The sequence below is a fragment of the Micromys minutus genome (genome assembly GCF_963924665.1).
Source record: "Micromys minutus genome assembly, chromosome: 8".
Classification (NCBI taxonomy): Eukaryota; Metazoa; Chordata; class Mammalia; order Rodentia; family Muridae; genus Micromys; species Micromys minutus.
The window spans coordinates 61,736,706-61,756,749 of NC_137977.1; the positions used below are offsets into that span (position 1 = coordinate 61,736,706).

Consider the following 20,044-nt stretch of genomic DNA (forward strand, 5'->3'; position numbering starts at 1 on the left):
AAATGACATTCCAATTCTTAACACCTATGCTCCAAACAAAGGGGCACCCAAGTTCCTAAAAGAAACACTATTACAGCTTAAGCCACATTATTGACCCTCACACACTAATATTGGGAGATTTTTGATACCAATAAAGAAGTCTAACAGGCAAAAACTAGGCAGAAATGCTGGAACCAACAGGACATTATAAACCATTACAAATGCTGGACATCTCTTGCCACCAAATGAAGTTTTCAGTACCAGAACTGAGTTACATATAATTGAGAGTTTGGCTAACGTGAATCCCCCAAACCCAGGCTGTTGCCAAGGCCACAGGTTGCTCTCCACAAACTGACAGCCAAGCCCCATTGCTGAAGACAGACCCACACAACTCACTGAACAGGCAGGAGGTGAGCTGGTGCCAACTTAGAGCCTTCACCCTTACATTCTTGAGTCTTTGTTACAGGGAGGTACCCACAGCTTGTGGGAGTAACCAACCAACATCTGATTTACGTTCCATCCACAAGATGGAACCTATACTGGACACTGCTTGGGTAACCAAGAACCTGAGACCAGGTGGCTATGGATCTAGGAAAAACTAAAATACTACTGTTTTGAAAACAAAACCGCCCAGCAATAAGATGACTCCTAATGACATTCTGATATACTCATAGGTCAGTGCCTTGTCAGCCATCAACAGAGAAGCTTCCTCCTGCAGCAGATAAGGATAAACACGGAGACATCTGCATAACGCCCTGTAAGGGTGGGGAGGGACCAGCAGAGCTCCATCAAGTGCCTCTCCTCAGAGCTCAGGGGAAGGAAAGTGTAAGAGGCAGAGGGGACACCAGGAGAACAGGGCCCTCGAAATCAATGTGAGCAAAGCTCCTAGGAACTCAGAGACTCAGTGACAGCATGCAGAAGGCCTGCGCGGATCTGCACCGGGTCCTCCGTGCATATGTTACGACTTCCAATTTAATGTTTCTATGGGATTCCTGGGTGTTCGAACCAGTTGGTCTCTGACTCTTGTGCCTTCTCTTGGGCTCTTCTCCTGCTGTTGGTTTGTTTCATCTAATTCCAACTGTTATTTTGTTGTTGTTGTTGTTGTTGTTTTACCTTATTTTATTATATCATAGTATTATCAACCCTTAGAAGCCTGTTTGTTTTCTAAAGGGGATGGATCCCGGACAGGTGGAGAGATGGGGAGGAACCCGGAGGAGTAGAGAGGGGAGAACACAATCAGGATATATTGTGTGAGAAAAAAAATCTATTTTCACTAAAAGGCAAAGAATTAATAGTTAAAATGAACATTTAAAAAATTTATAGCATATGGTATCTATTGTTATTTTTAATGAATTCATAGATACTTTGAAATTTCTAACGTGGTCAACTCATATAAGCAGAGGGTCTCTGTACGCATTGGGTTTTTAGTGTGAAAAAGGCCCTGAAACCCAGAAGACTGAGAAGCACCCCGCTGTGCTCACCACAGCTGAGGCTCACTTGCCACTGCGGGATATTTGATCGCTGCTAATTTTATCCGGTTACACGGGCATACGTCCACAGTCTCCAACTCTAGACTCCAACTAAGAAGTTGGTCCTTTGGAGGCCAGAGCTGGAACTGGTCATTTCCTTTGGTACTCTGGTTTAGTTTGGGGAAAACCAGAATCAGGCCGTCATGAGAGGTGGAGGGGACCTGTGAGACCTCAGATCCACGCTGCACATCTACGCTACAAAACTCCACCGTTAGCATCACAGGCCACCGCTTACTCAACCCCTGATCCTGAATCTGGGTGATGCGAGGGGTCACGCTAGGGTCTGACCTGAAATCAATGCCACTACCAGAGGCAAAAGCCATCCCCTGAAGAACCACTTTGTGGCTGCAACCGATCTTGGTTGAAAGAAACCCAGTCCTGGCCCCCGGCTACCCCCCCCAACCCCCGCCCAGCCCTGCCCCTCCCTTCACGGCCCCGCCCCTGCCGACCTGGGATGCGAAACGAGCCTGCGGTGCTGAGCTTCCAGGAGCTGCTGCTGTAGCAGGTATTGCTGGTGCAGGGCCTGAGGTAGGAAGGAGGGACCTGTGACGTCCTGGAACTGCAGGGTGGGCAGCGGGGTCAGCGACTGGTGCAGCGTGCCACTGTGCTGGTGGGCCGGGGCCATGTGGGCGCTGAGGCCCGGCTGCGACTGCACGGGGTGAGCCAGCGGGAAGTCCGGGGCTAGCTGCTGCGGCTGTGGGGGCCCCAGGTGGAAGTGGCGGCAGGAGGTAGCGTGAGGATGCTGAGACCTTTGAAAGGGGGCACCTGTAGAGGCAAAAGACAGAAATCTCCGTGAGGACCTGCCAAGGGCTCTCCCACCTGAGCGGGGTCCCCACCCCTGGACAACCTGGACCTTCCTAACATAGCAGATCGAGATCTTTAATATGTGTGCCACCGTCTTTAATGCTCCACGTAAAGGTTCTGTGTGCGTTATCAGGGAAGTGTCTGCTTTAATGTACAGAGAGGTAGAGCAGTCCTTTTTTATAAGTGGCACGTGCCCAGGGGTTTTAAGGCCAGCCTTAAAGCCAGCCTGACCATCTTGAATTAGACCCCTCCAATTAGATTTCTGAATTGCTGGTGCAGGAAGGAGGAACCAGTGAGAAAATTGTACATAGAGAAAACTGAGAGTGACCTAGCCAAGCCCTACCTGGACTTAACTGGGGGGTGGGGGGGTTCTATTCTAGCATAAGCTAGGAAATTTGTCTTACAGTTTTAAGCAGGAAAGGATCTCACAGAAAATGACCTTTTAAAATACCAATCAGGCCCAGCAGGTTGGCAAAGGCCTTAATCCCAGCACTCAGGGGACAGGTGAACCTCTTCACAGAGATTCAACACCAGCCTGGTCTATATCTCAAGATAGGCTACATAGAGGGATGTATGACTACATAGAGGGACGTATGACGGTGTGTGATGTATGATGACAGACAGTGGGACATCAGAGGAGTCTTCCTGTGAGGTAGCCTGCAGACTCCCCACTGCAGAAAGAGCCCCACTAACATAAGAGCAAAGGGATACGGAAAAGACAGGGCTTGTGGGAACAGGAGGAAAGACACCAGCAGGCAAAGGTGTCAACAAAGTTTGGAAAGCAGATGGGGGAAATGAGCAAAGCAGAGAAATCAGAAACCCAGGACCTACGGAAGGGTCAGTTAACAAACTGTGGGTGGGTGATCAGATGATCCTGCTGGGGGAGGTAGAAGGATCAGGAATGGAAGCAGGGGGACTAGGAAAACAGATGCTAGGTCTGCCCACTGGGCAGCTACACCTACAGCCTCTCCCTTTCCCATCCTCCCAGAAAGGTCTCAGTGCACAGGGGAGGGGACACCAGGCACACTAAACAGGGGTACAGATAAAGCAAACAGGGCCAGGTGAAAGTCTTTGGGACTTTGGGACCCCTGCTCTTATCTGTCACTAGGTATGTGACTGGGGGAGGAGGCGGCGTGTATCGTCAAAGGAAGTCATTGTTCTCACAGGTTCTTGTGGTTCAGAACACTCAAATAAAATGCCTGGCTCCCTGGGGCTGGAGAGATGGCTCAGAGGTTAAGAGCACTGGCTGCTCGCCCAGAGGTCCTGAGTTCAATTCCTACACCCACATGGCAGCTTGCAACTGTCTATAATGTGTAGGTGTGTCCGAAAGCTGCTGTCTCCTGAAGCCCACTAGTTAGAAAGCTATTTCTCCTATTTGTGTGCAGAGCTTCTAAACCTAACCTCATCAGGCAACCCAGTGATGACCAGGTTCTTGAAGAAAGGTGAAAGGGAACAGAGGAAAACATACAAGCTTTTATATGGGGGAAAAAAAAACCCAAGAGAGAAAGCAACAAAATAGAAAGCCACAGTCTAAAGTGGTGCCGTGTTCCCAAGCACACAGCTGCCCAGGGCTCTAGACGGTTCTGGGAATCTGAAAGGTTGTCTGGAGGAGAGGAGAGTGGGAAATCGTATTTGAAGGCATTTTATACATCGAGAGACTTTGGTAAGAACATAAATACGTGAGAAGCAAAGCAGCCCTAAAGGAATGGAGATCACCGCCGGGAAAGTAAACTTGTATAAGTGTGATTATTACACACTACTTGGCCCACCAATAAACAATATGTACCAACGATAACACAAATAATAAACTGTATCAGGACCAAAAAAAAAAAAAAAAAAAAAAATCAACTGAAGGACATAAACCAGGGCCAGGAATTTAAAAATCAACAAATAGCCATTTAACGGCTAGGTCTGAAATTTACATAATAATGTACGCCATCCAGGAAGTAATCACCTGGTTCCAAAGACTTAGAAGCACAGGGCCAAGGGGTATCTGACTCTGGAGGGGGTCGGTAGGAGCAGACTGTAGCCCAATGTCCAAAGTCATCTCTTACTGAAGTTTGTAAATGACTCACACCCCATAGACTTTTGCCTCGGGCATATTTTAAAAGCAAAACGAAAATAAAAACCTGACTCTAGTCAGACTATATTTATGTGGAACTTCAATTCCCATGAGCATTTGGATAAGTCAGGTCCCTCAGCCTTGTGGATACCGGCATCAGAACCTCCGAACACTGGAGCCTGAAAAGGCAGACACCCGTCCCAGCCTCAAGTTCCCATCTCATCACACACAACAAAAGAGGAAGAGCAAGGCGGGGACCAAGGACATGAAAGGTGAGACCATGGGGGAAAGAAATGGAAGGGTGTGTGTGTGTTTAAATGATATAAGACTAAAGCCAGCTCTGCCATAGAATTATGTGAGACCCACACAGGTAGTTTTAACTTTCCGCATTAATCGACGGGTAAAACAAACTTTAAATGCATGTAACAACATGCCTAAAATACTCTTTAACATGTATTCAGTATAAAAATGCTTTCATACAAGTGTCCATGGTCAGCCGCGGTTTTGCCCTCCTGACGTATTTGCAGGTATGTGGCTTTCCTGAGAATGGTGCAGCTAGCAGGAAGAGGTCAGCGCCGCCCACAGAGCACAGCCTTCCAGCCTTTCCCACAAGGACTTCCCTCCGATGGGGTGAGGAGCCTTACCCCTCCTACCTGTGAAACCCAACTCCATAGCCTGGCATCAACGCTTCATACTCCCTGGTCTCCCTAAACCCTGATGGTGTGGACGCTCAGTAAACACGCGGGTGTCTGCCTGCTTACCGGAGGAAATGGGGTGGGGGGCAGAGGGGCAGAGTCAGCCCCTGAACTCAAACTGACTTGCAATTGGCTGACACAGAGAGGAGGTAGGAGACCCGGATGAGCCCCGGGTTTTACAAGGGCAGGGAAGGTATCAATGAGCCAATGTCTTCTACCTTTGCCCTGCTGGAGCCCCTCCCCTCCCGCAGCTCCCTCCTGCTCCATGAGGGAGACTCACTCTCCTGTAGCCTCTAGCTAACGTGTGAAAGGGAATACAGATGCTTGTCACCAGCATAGGCAGTGGAGGACTGTAGACGAAAGCAGGTCCTGCCCGCAGTCACCTCGATCCCCTGGGAGCTCCGGGGCCTCGCCATCTATACTGAAGCATGGAAGCCAGGAACAGGAGAATTCAGCCCTTTGTCGTGTAGTCTTTGTGAACAGCTGCCCTGTTCGGACTCCGAAACCAACAGTGAAACTCCAGGGAATCTGGAGTCTTTGACAAGCCAAGAGCCAGCGATATCTGAACAACCGTGACATCTCCAAGTCCCCCCCCCCCTTTAGTCGACTACCCGCATTTTTTCCCATTAGAGTCATTCCATCCCATTAAAAAATAATTTCCAGATGTCCCTGATTATTCTATGCATTTATCATATTTCCCCAGGGTTAAAGTGCCACCAACTGAAAGATTCATCACAAGCTAAATAACATTTTCAGTGAGTGGGGAAATAAACAAATAAATCCCACCATATTAAGTAAACACATCAATTATAAGACACAAATTACTATCAGAAAGGGGGAAATGTATGTCTTAGGATTCTGGAAATTGATGCTGACAATTACCACCTCTTGAGACTTGGCCAGGAGCGGTGCTTGACAGTAGGGGGCTGGGCTGGAGAGATGCAGGTGCAGGGCAGAGCTGGGAGGCCCAGGTCGGCTCTGCACAGCTGGGACCAGGGAAGCCCACAGGTGTGTGGCTCACCTGCTGCTCACCTGGTACACGTGGGACATAAGTCAGGTGCTCCACAAATGCCTAGGAACTAGCTGCCTTATGCCTCTCAGGCAAGGAGCCCAAAGAAGCCAGCAGCTAGAGAATCCACACAGCCCCAGTGGAAAGAAAGAGAAGATTTAGAAAACACAGGGGAGAGGGTTGGCTGTGGGAAGGCAAACTGAGATATCAGTAACAAAGTCTCAAGTCTAAAAGGTTTACTGATTTGCACAGGACACACTCCTCAGAGTGAACCACAAATGGAGATTTCAGACTAGAAGTCCTTTTAAAAGCCAGGATAAGACGACTGGGCAGAGCCAAAGGAGCCAGGAACCTCTACCAACAAAATTCAGGCTGTCTGAATGCCCGAATGTTCAAATCTCAACCCCCAGTGTGGTTGGATTAGGAAGTAGGACCTTTGGGAGGTGATTAACTCTCATAAAGGAATTAATGTCTTTAGAAAAGAGACCCCAGAGAGCTAGCTGGCCCCTTCCTGGTGTAAAGACACAGCTGGAAGGCACCATCTATGAAAAAAAAAGACCACTTGGCAGACACTATGTCTGCTAGCATCTTGACCTTGCACTTCCAGACTCCAAGACAATAAATTTTTATTCTTTATAAGTTATCCATTTTATGGTATTTTGTTTGAATAGTCCCGGATGGGGCCTCCCACGGAGGACAATTGTGACAGTCCATCTTTACTGTCTACTTGATGTGCCCAAGAATCATCACGTAAATATCTCTCTAGATGTAACTGTGAGGAGTTACCCAAATTGGCTTAAATGGAAAGACCCACCCCAAATTTGGGAGGTACCATCCCATGGACTTTGGTCCTACAAGAAGGAGGGAAGAAACTGTCTCAGTTTCCTGATTGTAAACAATGTGAGCAGCCACCTACGGTGGGTTATCACCAGGGCTTCCCCTCCATGTTCAGTTGTCAGCCAAAATAGCCCTTCCTTCTGAGCTGCTTCTGCTTCTGTTACAGTGACAAGACGATTTAACTAATAGGAGGGTAAAACTCGGAGGCAGGAAAGGGATACCTAGGGGATGCTTTGCTTTTGTCTGAAGCCTTCTCTGAACTGTGGGTGCGGGCAGTGTGGTCAGAACAGTGCCCAGGTAAGAGCAGAGGAGCCTAGCCAAGACACCAGAATGCTCAGAAGTGAAGTCTCAGAAGAGCACCAGACGTTCCTTCAGGCATGGACAGACAGACAGATAGGTGTACACACACACACACACACACACACACACACACACACAGTTCATTCTACAGGCAGTGAATCACACCCACAAAACTTCAGGGCTGAGGCATACTTCATTCAAGTCCTCAAAGATGGAGCTTCCCTGATAACCAATAACTTTGCCCATGGACACCTCAGGAACAGGTCAGTCTAAAGTCTTATCACAGGCTATCCAACTGTCCTGGACTAGACTTCCCAGACTCCTCCCAGGAATAGGTGCTAGACCCTGTGGGAAGGGGTGGGAGGGATGGGAACCAGACCTCTAGGGGAGCTAGCAGCCTGCTCCCCACCACCCACGGCCCCCACTCGGGTGGGTTCTCAGGGCATCTGTTTTCCTGCTGTTCCTAGCTCATTGACGCAGGCAGTGGAGTATAACTCACCAAAGAGTCAAGCAGAGGTGAAGGCTAAAGAGACCCTTCTCCAGAGGCACCATGCTGGTATAGAATGGGAACAGGGCCCAACAGCCCAGAAAGAAGGGCCCAGCTTTTCGACCATGGAGCTTGTTTACAGCATCTGTCTGTACAATAAGTTTACCTCCAATAAAAGCTATGAAGTGAGTGTGTGATGGTTTGTATGTGCTTGGGCCAGGGAGTGGAATCATTAGGAGGTGTGGTCCTGTTGGTGTGGATGTGGCCTGCTTGGAGTAGGTGTGTCACTGTGGATGTGGGCATCAATACCCTCCTCCTAGCTGCCTGGAAGTCAGTCTTCCAGATGAAGATGTAGAACTCTCAGCTCCTCCGGCACCATGCCTGCCTGGATGCTGCCCTGCTCCATAAGGTTAGGTTTTCAGGTGGTAAGGAAACTGATTCTTTATGATCTTGTTCAAATAGTCCAACCAAATGAGGTCAAGATGGTAAGGCCTTCACAACAAAGATAAGGAAGAGCCCTGAGTCCATGGAAGCTGGGGTGATGAAGATAGAGCTCTCGGGCGCTTGGGACTGGGCTTGAGATGTGCTCAGTCCCAGTCTTTTCGGCCCTGCCAGGCACATAATTCGTCCTACCTCTACGAATCTGCACACACCCATCCAAGTTCACGCATCATCTTCCCAGAGATGAATCCTCCTGAAGTCCTGGCTGCTGAACAGAAGTGGCCCTGGTGGCCTTCCTCCTGCCCCTCCCTTTCAATATGCTGTGCCTCTCCCAAGCTGCCCTAGGAATACGCCTCTTCCTGCCTCAGGCAGTGACTGTGAGCGGGCATATCCTCTACCTCTGACATCTATGCAAGCTCAGACTATGCTGGTCCACAGCTCCAGGCCCGAGAACAAGGACAAGTCCAAGCACATGCCAAAATGACAGCTTCTCTAGCAAGACAAAATGTACCGAATCTCCAGACATCCCCATGGAAAAGGCTTCAAGGCCTTGCCACGAACGGAGGTTAATTGACAGAAGAGCAGACGTGGGTGAGTGCTGAGAAGCATTTAGACTCTGTATTGATGAGCTGGCCCCCTGATGTTGGTGTGGTTGTAAGGTCCCTCAAATTACCTGGCATGAGGAATGGATGGAAATCAAGTTGTGGTCAATCACAGCGGTCATCAAGGGGGCAAAGCCCTTCTGACAAAGAGGTTGAAGTCCACATCAGAAAAGCATCTTTTGAAAGGTACTCCCCACCCCCACCAAGTTCCTGGTCACTAAGATGTCACAGAGGAAAATGGGTACCAGCAAGGGGGTGGTTTTCTGGGCTTTCCACAAGATAACACACATTTCCTGCAACATCTGCCCCCTGCTCCATTTTGTGCGTGACGGGTTGATCATAGGTAAAGTTGTGAATGGGTCAGCCCCAACCAAGATGGCCTTGGTGGGGGTGGAAGATGGAAGGAACTGAGCAGCAGGAACACGGCCTGAGGTCCTCAGGGTCACCTCAGGCATGTAAGCCATCGTACAAGGAGATGAAAGCTCTCATCAGAACTCCCCAACATTGATTCCAGGAGCACTCTGTTGGGATTCTGTAAACCCCGCCCCACAGTTACCTAGCAATAGCCAGGTATGCTCTGCCCCTGGTTACCTGGCACCATAAAAGGGAGCTGCTTGGCCCCCTCTTCTCTCTTTTGACCCTTGACCTCTTGTTCTCTTGCACCCTTGCTCTCCTTTCCCCCTTGTTCCTCCTCTCTCCATTCCCTTCCCCCTTTCTCTCCATGTGCTCATGGCCAGCTTCTGCTTCTCCTCTTCTCCTCTCCTCCTCTCTCTCTGCCCCTACCACCCTCTTAACTCCCCTCCCCATGCCCTGAATAAACTCTACTCTGTACTATACCATCATGTGGCTGGTCCCTCAGGGGGAAAGGATTCCCAACATGGGTCCCCCAGAGGCACCCCTCTTGCTCCCATGTTTCGCCGCACCTCCATGGAGCATATTCCCCCCGCCCTAATTCTCGTCATCTTTTTCCTAACATTGGTGCCAAAACCCAGGACATCATCTTTTTCCTAACACTCTTTCCCTGGGACAATAGAGTTCGAAATCCTATTTCCTACATTCCCATTGCATTCTGGGAGCCGTTCAGACTTGGGCTCCTTGGGATGAGGGAATGTATCCCTTGTGATTCATCCAGAAGTCGATGTTTGGGGAAGTGCTGCAGGGAAGAAGAGGAGGGGTGTCCTGTGGAGAGTCGTGAGTGGCAGCCAGAGAGTCTGGGGTACATTTCTAAGCAACTATTTGACTACAAACCAGGAAAATTGGATAAGAAAATAAAAGTGGGCCAGCTGCCAGGGCCGTTCTTCAGGTCTTCTGTGCTTCCTCCAGGTAACTGCTCAGCTACTGTTCTGCTCTGATCAGCCTTAAGAGCCTATTTCCAGGCCAAGCCTCTTGGGCAGCCAGATGTCTGCTTTCCTGCCTCTCCATATTTTGGTTCCCTGTCCACTGGAGGCTTAGACAGGAAGTGATATGCCCAAGGGGGTCCTTTCCAGCCCAGAGCAGTTTGCAATGCTTCCCCAGGGCCAGTCTTTGATCTCTGATGAAAAGCTCAGCTTCATCCAAGGAGCTGGGTTCCAGCTCTCAAAACACTGCAGGGAGGGGGGGCTTTGCAGTCTGAGGGAGCGGATTTGTCCACAGTTAAGGCAATTAAGCAGCAAGCCTCCAGCTAGTAGCAAGGGCTGGTGTCCTGACTCCTCGTTTGTTCCCTGGGCATGGAGAGAGGGAGTCTGGAGAGGTTGAGGGTCAGGGACAGGATGTAATCACAGAAAAGGAAACACCTTTTCCCCATTTAAAGCCTTTAGGGGGTCTGCAAGCACTCATTCCCATATAGACACAAAAGCAGTTTCTGGAAAGCGTCTGTTGTCCGGTGATGGTGCTCTATGGGGTCAGAACTAGGTCTGACTCATTTCCCCCATCCCGTCACCTGGCAACAGATATTAATACACTAAACCCTCACTAAATGAAGAGATGAGTGCGGACCTGTGGTATGTAGAAAGAAACACGGCTACAAACTTCTAGTCGGTACCTCCCAGCGTTTGAGCCTGTGTGGATTTGTGGATGTCGGGAATGAAGATAACTCAGGTAGGCACAGGCAGGGAGCTCAGCCTTGAAGAGACACAGAAAGAAAGGTCCTGATCCTTCGAAGTGAGCATAGAATCATGTGCCTGGTCCAACATGAACCACCGGTCAGTGTGTGTCACCATTAACTATCCCAGAGTGACTTCAGAGCCAGAGAGGAGGCTCCCCACTGCCACTTAATGGCAGAGGTAGTAAGCCCATTCCACAAATGCCTTTAGTTTGTGTTATGAGCCTCATGCATTGAAGGCCTGTTGCCATGGCAATGCTCAGAGATGGTCTTTAAGGAAGTGATTGGACCATGAGTATCTGACCTTATCCGTGGATGCATCCACTAATGGGTTCATAACTGGAGAGATGAACGGGAGGTGGAGGAAGCTGTGGTAGGCGGGGCCTGACTAGAGGAAGTGAATTACTGGACGAATGGGGTTGCCTTTGAAGGTATATACTGTTTCCTCTCTCTGCTTCCTGGCCGACTTAAGACGAGCAGCCTCTGTCACGTGCTTGTTTGTCTGTGACTCAGTAATCTTAAAAAAAAAAATCAAATCTCCAAATCTCAGCATCATCCCAGATGTGTACGCCTTACACAAACACTGCTCACTTCACTAGGTGTCCAAACCAGCAGAGCAAGTTCAGAAGGTCTCTCCCACCAAACCTCCCTATGGAGGCTGCAGAGCATGGGTTAGATACACACAGGACAAACTGACCCACGTGGTCAGGACAAACTATGGCATCCTTCCGTGGTGGCTGCTGCTCCCAGAGAATTCTGACATTAGGTTACTGTTCCCCTCCCTGCCTGGACCTGACCGCTAAGCAGTGATGAAGAAGAATGGCAGACGTGAGCTTTGACTGTGGCTTTTCTCAGGGATAGACCGTATGCTGGGACTTAAGACAGTAGCACAGTGAATCACTGCTATTCTGGCCTCCCCGACCTCCATCAAGCAGCTGGGAGTGGGGGGAAGGGAGGCTGGGTATCTACTTGCCTTTGGAGGGAGCCAAGTCAGTTAAATTTTCAGCCAGTACCTCCCTGGGATATTCCATCTAGCACTGCAGTGTGTGTGTGTGTGTGTGTGTGTGTGTGTGTGTGTGTGTGTGTTGTGTTGTGTTTGTGAGAGACAGAGACAAAGAGACAGAGGAAGGATGTTTGCAGAAATAAAAGAGAAAAGAGAAAGAAAGGTAGGAGAGAGATAAGGTCATAAAGAACAGGAAGGGAGAAAGGGAGATAACAAAAGAGAGAGAGGAAAGGGAGGGAGGAAGGGAGGGAAGCAGGAGAGGGAAGAGGATACCTGGGAACCACAGAACTGAAGGTTTCTCACAGCTAGCAGGTCCTGGAGGCCACTCTTGCAGCCTGACCCATTTCTGGCCCTCTCATGTGACTCAGTCAGCCCTTTGACAGTCTCTCCCGTGTCCTGTGACTAGCCCTGTCTTACCTTTCTCCAAGCCGACCTGGGTTAGCTGGACCTGGTCGCCAATGCTAACTTCTTAGAATCCCACATAAGTTGTTTTGAGCCAGGATCCCTTCCCTCGGGTCACCCAGATGGACCAAGAAGTGCCTCAGATCCATCCTGCCTGCTGTCATGCAGAAAAAGCCCTGTGGAGAACTGTGGGGCAGATAGCTTCCTATCTCTGTTCCAGCATCTCATCTTCAGAATGAGCCTTTGACATCCCAACTGTCTGAGGTGGGAGGGTGATGCTGTGATGCATGCCCCACCCAGTAGAAATGCTTTCCGCCTCTACCAGGCCAGCCATAGCTAGCTGTAGCCACTGGGCCGGGAGCTATCTCCCAGATTATGTGAGCACCTATTCCCTTCTGCCAGCCCCCACCCATTTAGTCCAGCAGAGGGCAGTCTGCCAACAGCAGCACCCCAAGCTGGCACCACCTTAGGGGAGCCATGGTGCAGCAAGAGCATTTCCCCGGCTGGAGCCAAAACCCAGGGAGAGGATTGTTGCTTTGGATTAACCACTGATCCTCTCATCCATTTTCAGAGTGGAGATGTGTGAAAGAGGGTAATACATTAAATCCCTACTGTGCAGGGTGGAGGAGCGGGAAACCATGGCAACGACAAATGAGGTAGCAAGACTAGGGAACAAAGTCTCTGGTTCCACCCTAGCAGCTGGGGATCAAACAAAGTGCACAGTAGCTCTCTCTGGGTCCAACTGTCATGCCGAAAAATTAGTTGTCACTCAGAACTTGACTTATTCATTCAGAATAATGATGGTATTTAAAGAACAGGGAGGGACATGACCGCATGCCTACTATGTGCAAGTAATCTAGGTGGAAAGAGTCCAGCCCCAAGCAAATCAGTCAAAACCCCTCGACCCTGTGGAAATGTGATCTCCTTCTGTGGTGCTCAGGGGTTACCAAATGAGAAAGGTGTCTAGTTCAATTAATAACCATGCCTATGCCAGACTTAATAGGAACTTATATATAAAACAGAAGGAAGTCTTTAAATTGATCACATATTGAAATTCTATTTTTGATATATTGAATTAAATGGTGCATATTATTAAAATGAATTTCACCTGTTTCTTTTTACTTTTTTTTTTTAATGTGGTTGCTAGCAAAGTTTAAATTACAAAAGTATCTTGCATTGTATCCTCATGGACTGAGGTCTGGATACTAAGTAGCTACAGAAGAAGGTGAAGTACTGAGGAGGACAGCGATGGTAACTACACAGAAAGCGGGGACAGAGGAGGTGAGGGAAGTCTCCTTGTAAAATAGGTTGGCCAGGACAGCCTTCGCTGGGAAGGTAAACACAAAATGAGCGGATAAGGAAGATAAGCAATAGAGGTAGAAGAACTGTGTGCAAAAGCCCCATGGCGAGAGTGAGCCTGCCAGCTGGAACCTGGCATACCAGGAGAGTTGTACTGTGGGATTTAGGTGAGACAAAGCTTGGTGACAGGTATGAGATCATTCAGGACCATCCTGGTTATTACACATATTGACACTCACTCTGACTGAGATAAGGAGCCAAGAATGTGACTGTCTCCAATGAAAGATCATGTGACACAGACTGTCCTGCCTGAGGCTGCCTTAAGTCAGCCTTTCCTGGTGGCTTAGCAAATATATAGGTAGGCCGGGATAAGATTGAAATGACTTCCTAACTGAGCCAACAACAAATAGTCATTGTTTCTGGGTCAAACTTAACCACTCTGATGATGTCATTTAACAAGGTGGAGACTATTCTGAGTTCTGTCCTAATTGATCAGAACATTATATTAATCTAAATACTCAGCAAACACTTCATCTTCTCTCCCCGAAACACCCAAACAATCCTCAGGATAGAGCTAGATGCCAGATGGGTAGGTGAGTAGATGAACAGGATGGATGGATGGATGGATGGATGGATGGATGGATGGAAAGATGGATGGATGGATGGATGGATGATGGATGGATGGATGGATGGATGATGGATGGATGGATGGATGGATGGATGGATGATGGATGGATAGATGGATGGATGGATGGATGGATAGATGGACAGATGGATGGATGGATGAGTGGTGGGTGGTTGGATAGATGGATGGAGGATGGATGGATGGATGGAAGGATGGATGGAGGATGGATGGATGGATGGATGGATGAATGGATGGATGGATGGATGATGGATAGATGGATAGATGGATGGATGGATAGATGGATAGATGGATGGATGGATGGATGGTGGGTGGGTGGATGGATGGATGGATGATGGATGGATGGATGGATGGTGGGTGGGTGGATGGATGAGTGGTGGGTGGATGGATGGATGATGGATGGATGATGGATGGATGATGGGTGAGTAGATGAATGAGTGATAGGTGAGTTGGGTGGATGGATGGGTGGATGGATGGATGGATAGATGGATGGATGGATGGGAAGATAGTGGGTGAGTTAATGAATGAATGGGAGGGTGGCCAGATGGCAGCCAAGAAGAAGAATAGACACTGGGTAGTTTATTAATTGTATCTCTAATCACAAGCTATCACCCTTCTACTGATAAGGTCAGATGAGCAAGTACCTTTTGTCCCCCTGCCCACTGCTCTCTTGAATGTGCTGCAGATAATCCTTGATTTCCTAGAACTTTTAGGATATAACTTATGAAATAGCAGCAGAATGTGAAACCTGAAGATCCATGTGTCTTCTGTGGACCATTAAGTACTGACTTTTAACTTGTTTTGACAGCCCGTACCCAGCCTCTCCCAGATGTGCTAGCAAACAGACAAATCAATTGTTTTGGATTTTTCTGCCTCTCCACCCCTATGTCATGTTAATTAACAGCAAAAAATGCCAGCAGCAAAGTCAAGTAGGCTGTGGACAAGCCCTAGTGCTGGGTAGCCAGCCTAACTCTTCCTCCCATGGTTACTCTGGGACCAGTGCTCCAGCACCGTTTACTGCCTCCTTGCTCATCAGTCCTCCCACCCTAGTGCTCCAGCTTCCCTGGAAACTCTGCTTCTGTCTCTCTGTGGTGGCCTCATAATAGATCCCCTAACATCTAAGAAAGCTTTCCCAGTTCTGTCCCATAGCCATCCGAGGCAGATCGTCTCCACTTTAAAGACAAGACACGGGTTCCTGGGGTCAAAGATGTAACCTGGGTCAGGGACTTCAAGCTGTGATTCTGATTCCAAGTCTGCCTTTCCACTAACTGTCATTGCTGTCAAACCGGTGTCCTCTGCAAAACATATGCTGCTTAGGGCTCCCCAAACAGTCACTGGGGACTATGGTCAACATCGTTATAGACCCACGTCAGACAAGCACCAGTAGGGAGATCTCCCCAGACTGCTCTGGCACAACAGAGTGATCTGGCATCATCCCTGCCCTACCCTCTGGGCTTAGGCTCCAGACGTTACCTGACCCTATGGGATGTCCATGAGTCTAAAACAAAGCACCAGCAGGAAGTGTGGTTTAGATGAGACACTGATTACCCACATTCTCCTGCAGTGCTGGTGTCAGTCCTGGCTTCCCACTTACAACACTGTGAGTGCATACAGTAGACTCCAGCAGACCCAGTGTGACCTTTCTCACAACCCTCCCTCCCACACCTCTGCTGAGGCAAAAGAAACACTTGAGATCCCGATTCTACAAGCTATATATGAACATCTGGGGAGAGAGAGAGAGAGAGAGAGAGAGAGAGAGAGAGAGAGAGAGAGAGAGAGGTGAATGTGTATGCAGTGTGTTCATAAGTTGTATGCACAGAGAGTGGGTGGTCCGAGCATCCACCTATCCCATGGGAATGTTAGCCTGTCTATTGGCAGTGCCTACAGGATCCTGGCCTTCTAGGGGACTTTTGGGATTTTAGACAAGGTCTTATTATGTAGCCTACACAGGTCTGGAACTCAGTCCCCCGCCTCAACCTCCTCAGTCCTGAGGATACATGCTGTACACTGTACTTGGATCTAACAACTTTCTAATTAAGCAACTGCTCTATGTCCGCACAATATAGAGTCTTCCTTGAGGAAACACTGGGATGCGTCTGCCTGGGGAGTCAGGCAAGCTGTGTTCAAGTCCAGTCTTACTTCCCGTGTGACCTTAGCAAATACCTTAGCCTGACTGAACCTCAGCTTCCTGACCTATAAAATACCTGTGGTATACTATCGTCTCTACCTCTAGGACCATCACGAAGTCAAAAGAGGCACACTGCAGAAAAGTGATTGTTTCTTATTTTAAGTGACTTTCACAAATGAAACCTGATGTTACAGATGCCACCGTGAACACCTATCACCCAGAGTGCAGCAGTAACCACACAGAGTTCCTGCGGTTCAGACTGAAGCACGTGTGTAGCAGATTCCATGAGGGGAGACCCTGGGTGACTGGGGAGAAGAAGGTGGTGTCTTAACACGTATGTATTCCTTCTACAATTTTTGCACCGTGTGCACATAGGATTTGGTTGTTAATTACTCTGAGTAGTTCTTCAAAACAATAGCAGTGGGGCAAGAGAATGGACAAGGATGTATCGCCCTTCCCTGTCCTCCCACACCCTAACCCAGGTGCCTAGGGTTCCCTGGTTCTTCATTCTTTCCCTAGTCTGTAGCCCAACCCCCACCCTAACAGAGATAAACAAAGTGAAGAGAGGAGGGTGGGATCTTTGCTTGCTGCTGGGCCTGAGGACCTGAATTTGGTTCCTGGGACCCACAGGATGGAAGGAGAGTGTTAACCCCCACAAACTATTCTCTGACTTCAATCTGTTCACATGTGCGTGCAACATGTGAACACACACACACAAATAAAAAAAACATTGTTTTTAAAATGTAACACATTAGCCAGGTGGTGGTGGCACACACTTTTAATCCCAGCACTCAGGAGTCAGAGGCAGGAGGATCTCTGAGTTCAAGGCCAGCCTGGTCTACAGAGTGAGTTCCAAGACATCCAGGGATACACAGAGAAACCCTGTCTTAAATAAACAAACAAAACAAAACAAGCATAGCAACAACCAAAAAGTCAATATACTGAAGTTCAAAGAAGAAATGTCATCCTCTGAAATCCCAGGTGACAGTGTTAGGTTGGTCAAATATCCAGAGACCTGAGGATGCCAAAGCCTGGAAGTGTCCCACCTCTTTCAGAGCTCCGAGACAGCTACAGCCCACCCCGTGGGAGTGTGGGTTCAGACGTATCTATGTGACCTATCATCACGGGGTCTGCTCCCTGACAGAGCTGTGCTGCCGCAGCACTGCTTATGGAAAAGGAACTTGGTGTCTTGAGTCAGTCTGTGTTCCCTCGGGAGAAACCAGATCCTGCCTGCAATGATTTAACCACACAATTCTGCAAGTCAATTTTAAGAGCTGTCATTCAAAGTGACAAACTCGAAATGACTAACGAGAAGAACCCTGGTCACCTGCAAGTCCTCAAAGATGGGTTATTGGTTTGGAATCATTCTTTGTGCCCAAAGGCCTCGTGACTTCTGGCAGTCTTTGGGGAGAGGGAGGAGGAGCTGGCAGTGACCTTGGCCAAAGGCTACTCCTTTAGGCCTCTTTGATCTGTGGTAACAATATGGCCAACAGCTGTGGCAGCTAGAGCACGAAAGGGAATCTCTTGGTGTCAGCTATGAGCCCCAACCCCACTTCTGGGAAGGCTCCCTCTGAGGTAGCATGTCTACCTCTAAGACTGAGGAGATAGTAAAGTTCACCAGAAATTGCCCTCGTCTCTGCCCCCAGGCCCTGAGAGCATCTCACAGGCAGCCCCTGGGGTGGAGCTGGAAGAAGGGAAGAGCCCATGTCAGAGTAGCCACCAAACAGCACATTGACCTCAGAGCCCTCTCCACCTCTGCGGGCAAAGGCGGGACAGGGCTTAGCTTCCCACAGGAGTGACAGGCAGAAAGGTGGCGGCTCTCTGATCTGACTCTTGAGCTTCATAGGCAGTTGTGAACTGCTACCAAGAGTTGTAGACAAAGAAGTAGTCAGAGATAGACAAATCTGCTCAATGGCTTCAGGGTGAGCCTCTAAGCTGCTGGTCAACCAAGACACCAGGACTATGACTTGCTTCTGGCCAGCCAGGCAGCAAGCCCACATCTCTTACCTCCAAGACTTTCCCCAGAGTCCACCCTTCCACAGACCAAGTCCTGTGGTCGTGTGGTTCATGAGTGTTGTCCATTTTGGGATCTGATACTGAAGGGTGGGCTAGAGAGCTATTGGGTGGGAGAATGGGTAATGCTTTGATTCCCTAGGCTGAGAGATGAGCCGCTCTCTCCCGCTGAGCTGGAGCTCTGCAGTTGGGGAGAGAGGGTGGTTAAAAATAGCCCTGACTGACTTGAATACCCCTCACCCTGCCTGCTGCAAGCCGTGTCCTGTTCCTCTCCCTCCAACAAGAGGCTTTCAGCCTGGAGAGCTTGGATTCACAGTGCCTCTCCAGGGTGCCAGGCCCCATGACACCCAGTGTTCCCCTGAGCATCCAAGGGTCCTGGCTGAAGGAATTAAGGAGGTAGAGTTCATCCACAAAGCACACACCATCCTCTCTGTGCACCAGAACCTGTTTTCCTTGCCTCTTTGGCTTGCATTGGATGAGCGGCCCCAAATAGAAGACCCCTGGCTGAGACACCACTGAAAGAGCCTCATGCCTCAGGAATGCAAAGTTTCTCAGGATGTGTTTCTAAGACCCAGTGGTCCTCACTTGGATGGGGTCCCGGTCATAGGTAGTGACGCAAAGCTAACACACATAGAGAGCACCTCTTCCTCAAGGCAGAACCTTAGCCATTGGCCTCACTGCTGGTCCTTGGTAGTAGTTGGCCACAGGTGTGTTGAAATGAATCCATCAGCCAAAAACTACTTGGCAAGAAAAGCCAAACTGTGGTCTGATCCTCCTCTCTGCCACAGGGGTGAAAACCAAGCTGACTCAGAAGCATCTGTCCTGAAGGCTGTATGGCGTCATCTTACCAACAAATGCCAAGTTCTGAAAAGCCCTAGGAAATCTGTCTTTCCTCTTTCCAGCACCACCGCTAGAGTGTGGTTATCTTTCAAGAAACTCACCCAACCCAAAGCTAATTGTTGGTGGCCCCAAGCATACAGCAGTAGGCAGAGTCATTCTCCAGAAGGTTCTCCCGCGCACTCTGGCTCCCTACTCTGATTAACTCCTACCATCTCCAGATGCTTAGGGTTTAGACACTCGGAGCTGTCATCAGCCCATGCCAGGGTCCGGCAGGCTTACTCACTTTGGTTTGACACTTGTCACTTCCCACACTGTGATTTGTCACAAGGAAACTGGTCTTAGAAAGCTCCCCCAGAGTCTTCTGCAATGTTGGCCTGGAAAAATCTTTGAATAATAAATAAATGTTTATATATTTATAATATAAATAAATAGATGTGGGAGTATAGACAGCATCTTGTTAGAGTTGCGCTGAAATATATAAGGAAAGCAGGGATGGCTTGCTGGCCATGGCAACTGTGGGAAACGTGTAGTAAGCAAGTCTACAATGAGCCAACCGCATTGACTACAAGATCAGCCTCACTCCTGTCTCACTTTCTGTTTATAGCTCCGTGGTGATGGACTCTCACGACTGCTGGTCATTACCACTCACCCTCCCACTGCCTAAACCCAGAGACTTTGGAAGTATGTAATTTGGCACTTTAAGGCATGGCTTCAGAACTCAGCTAAGAACTAGGGCCTGCCAGCAACTCCCTTGGAGTGACATCACCTCCGGGGTCAGGAGCCTTGTGTAAGCTCACTAGTTGTGATACTCCTGCTGAAGCCACTGAAAACCCAGCACACTCCCAATTCCCACTGCCTTGGAACCGGAACACTAGGATTCAGTCTTCAACC

At 49.0% G+C, this 20,044-nt stretch overlaps 1 protein-coding gene across 1 annotated transcript in view; it reads right to left on the minus strand.

The window, feature by feature from the left end:
• The window catches only part of ARK2C (arkadia (RNF111) C-terminal like ring finger ubiquitin ligase 2C), a 100,017-nt gene that overhangs the window by 17,167 nt on the left and 62,806 nt on the right, over positions 1-20,044 (minus strand). The window contains exon 2 of the mRNA XM_080919973.1: positions 1,958-2,273. Coding sequence (XP_080776099.1) covers positions 1,958-2,273 — 316 coding nt within the window. The remainder of the gene's footprint in view (positions 1-1,957; positions 2,274-20,044) is intronic.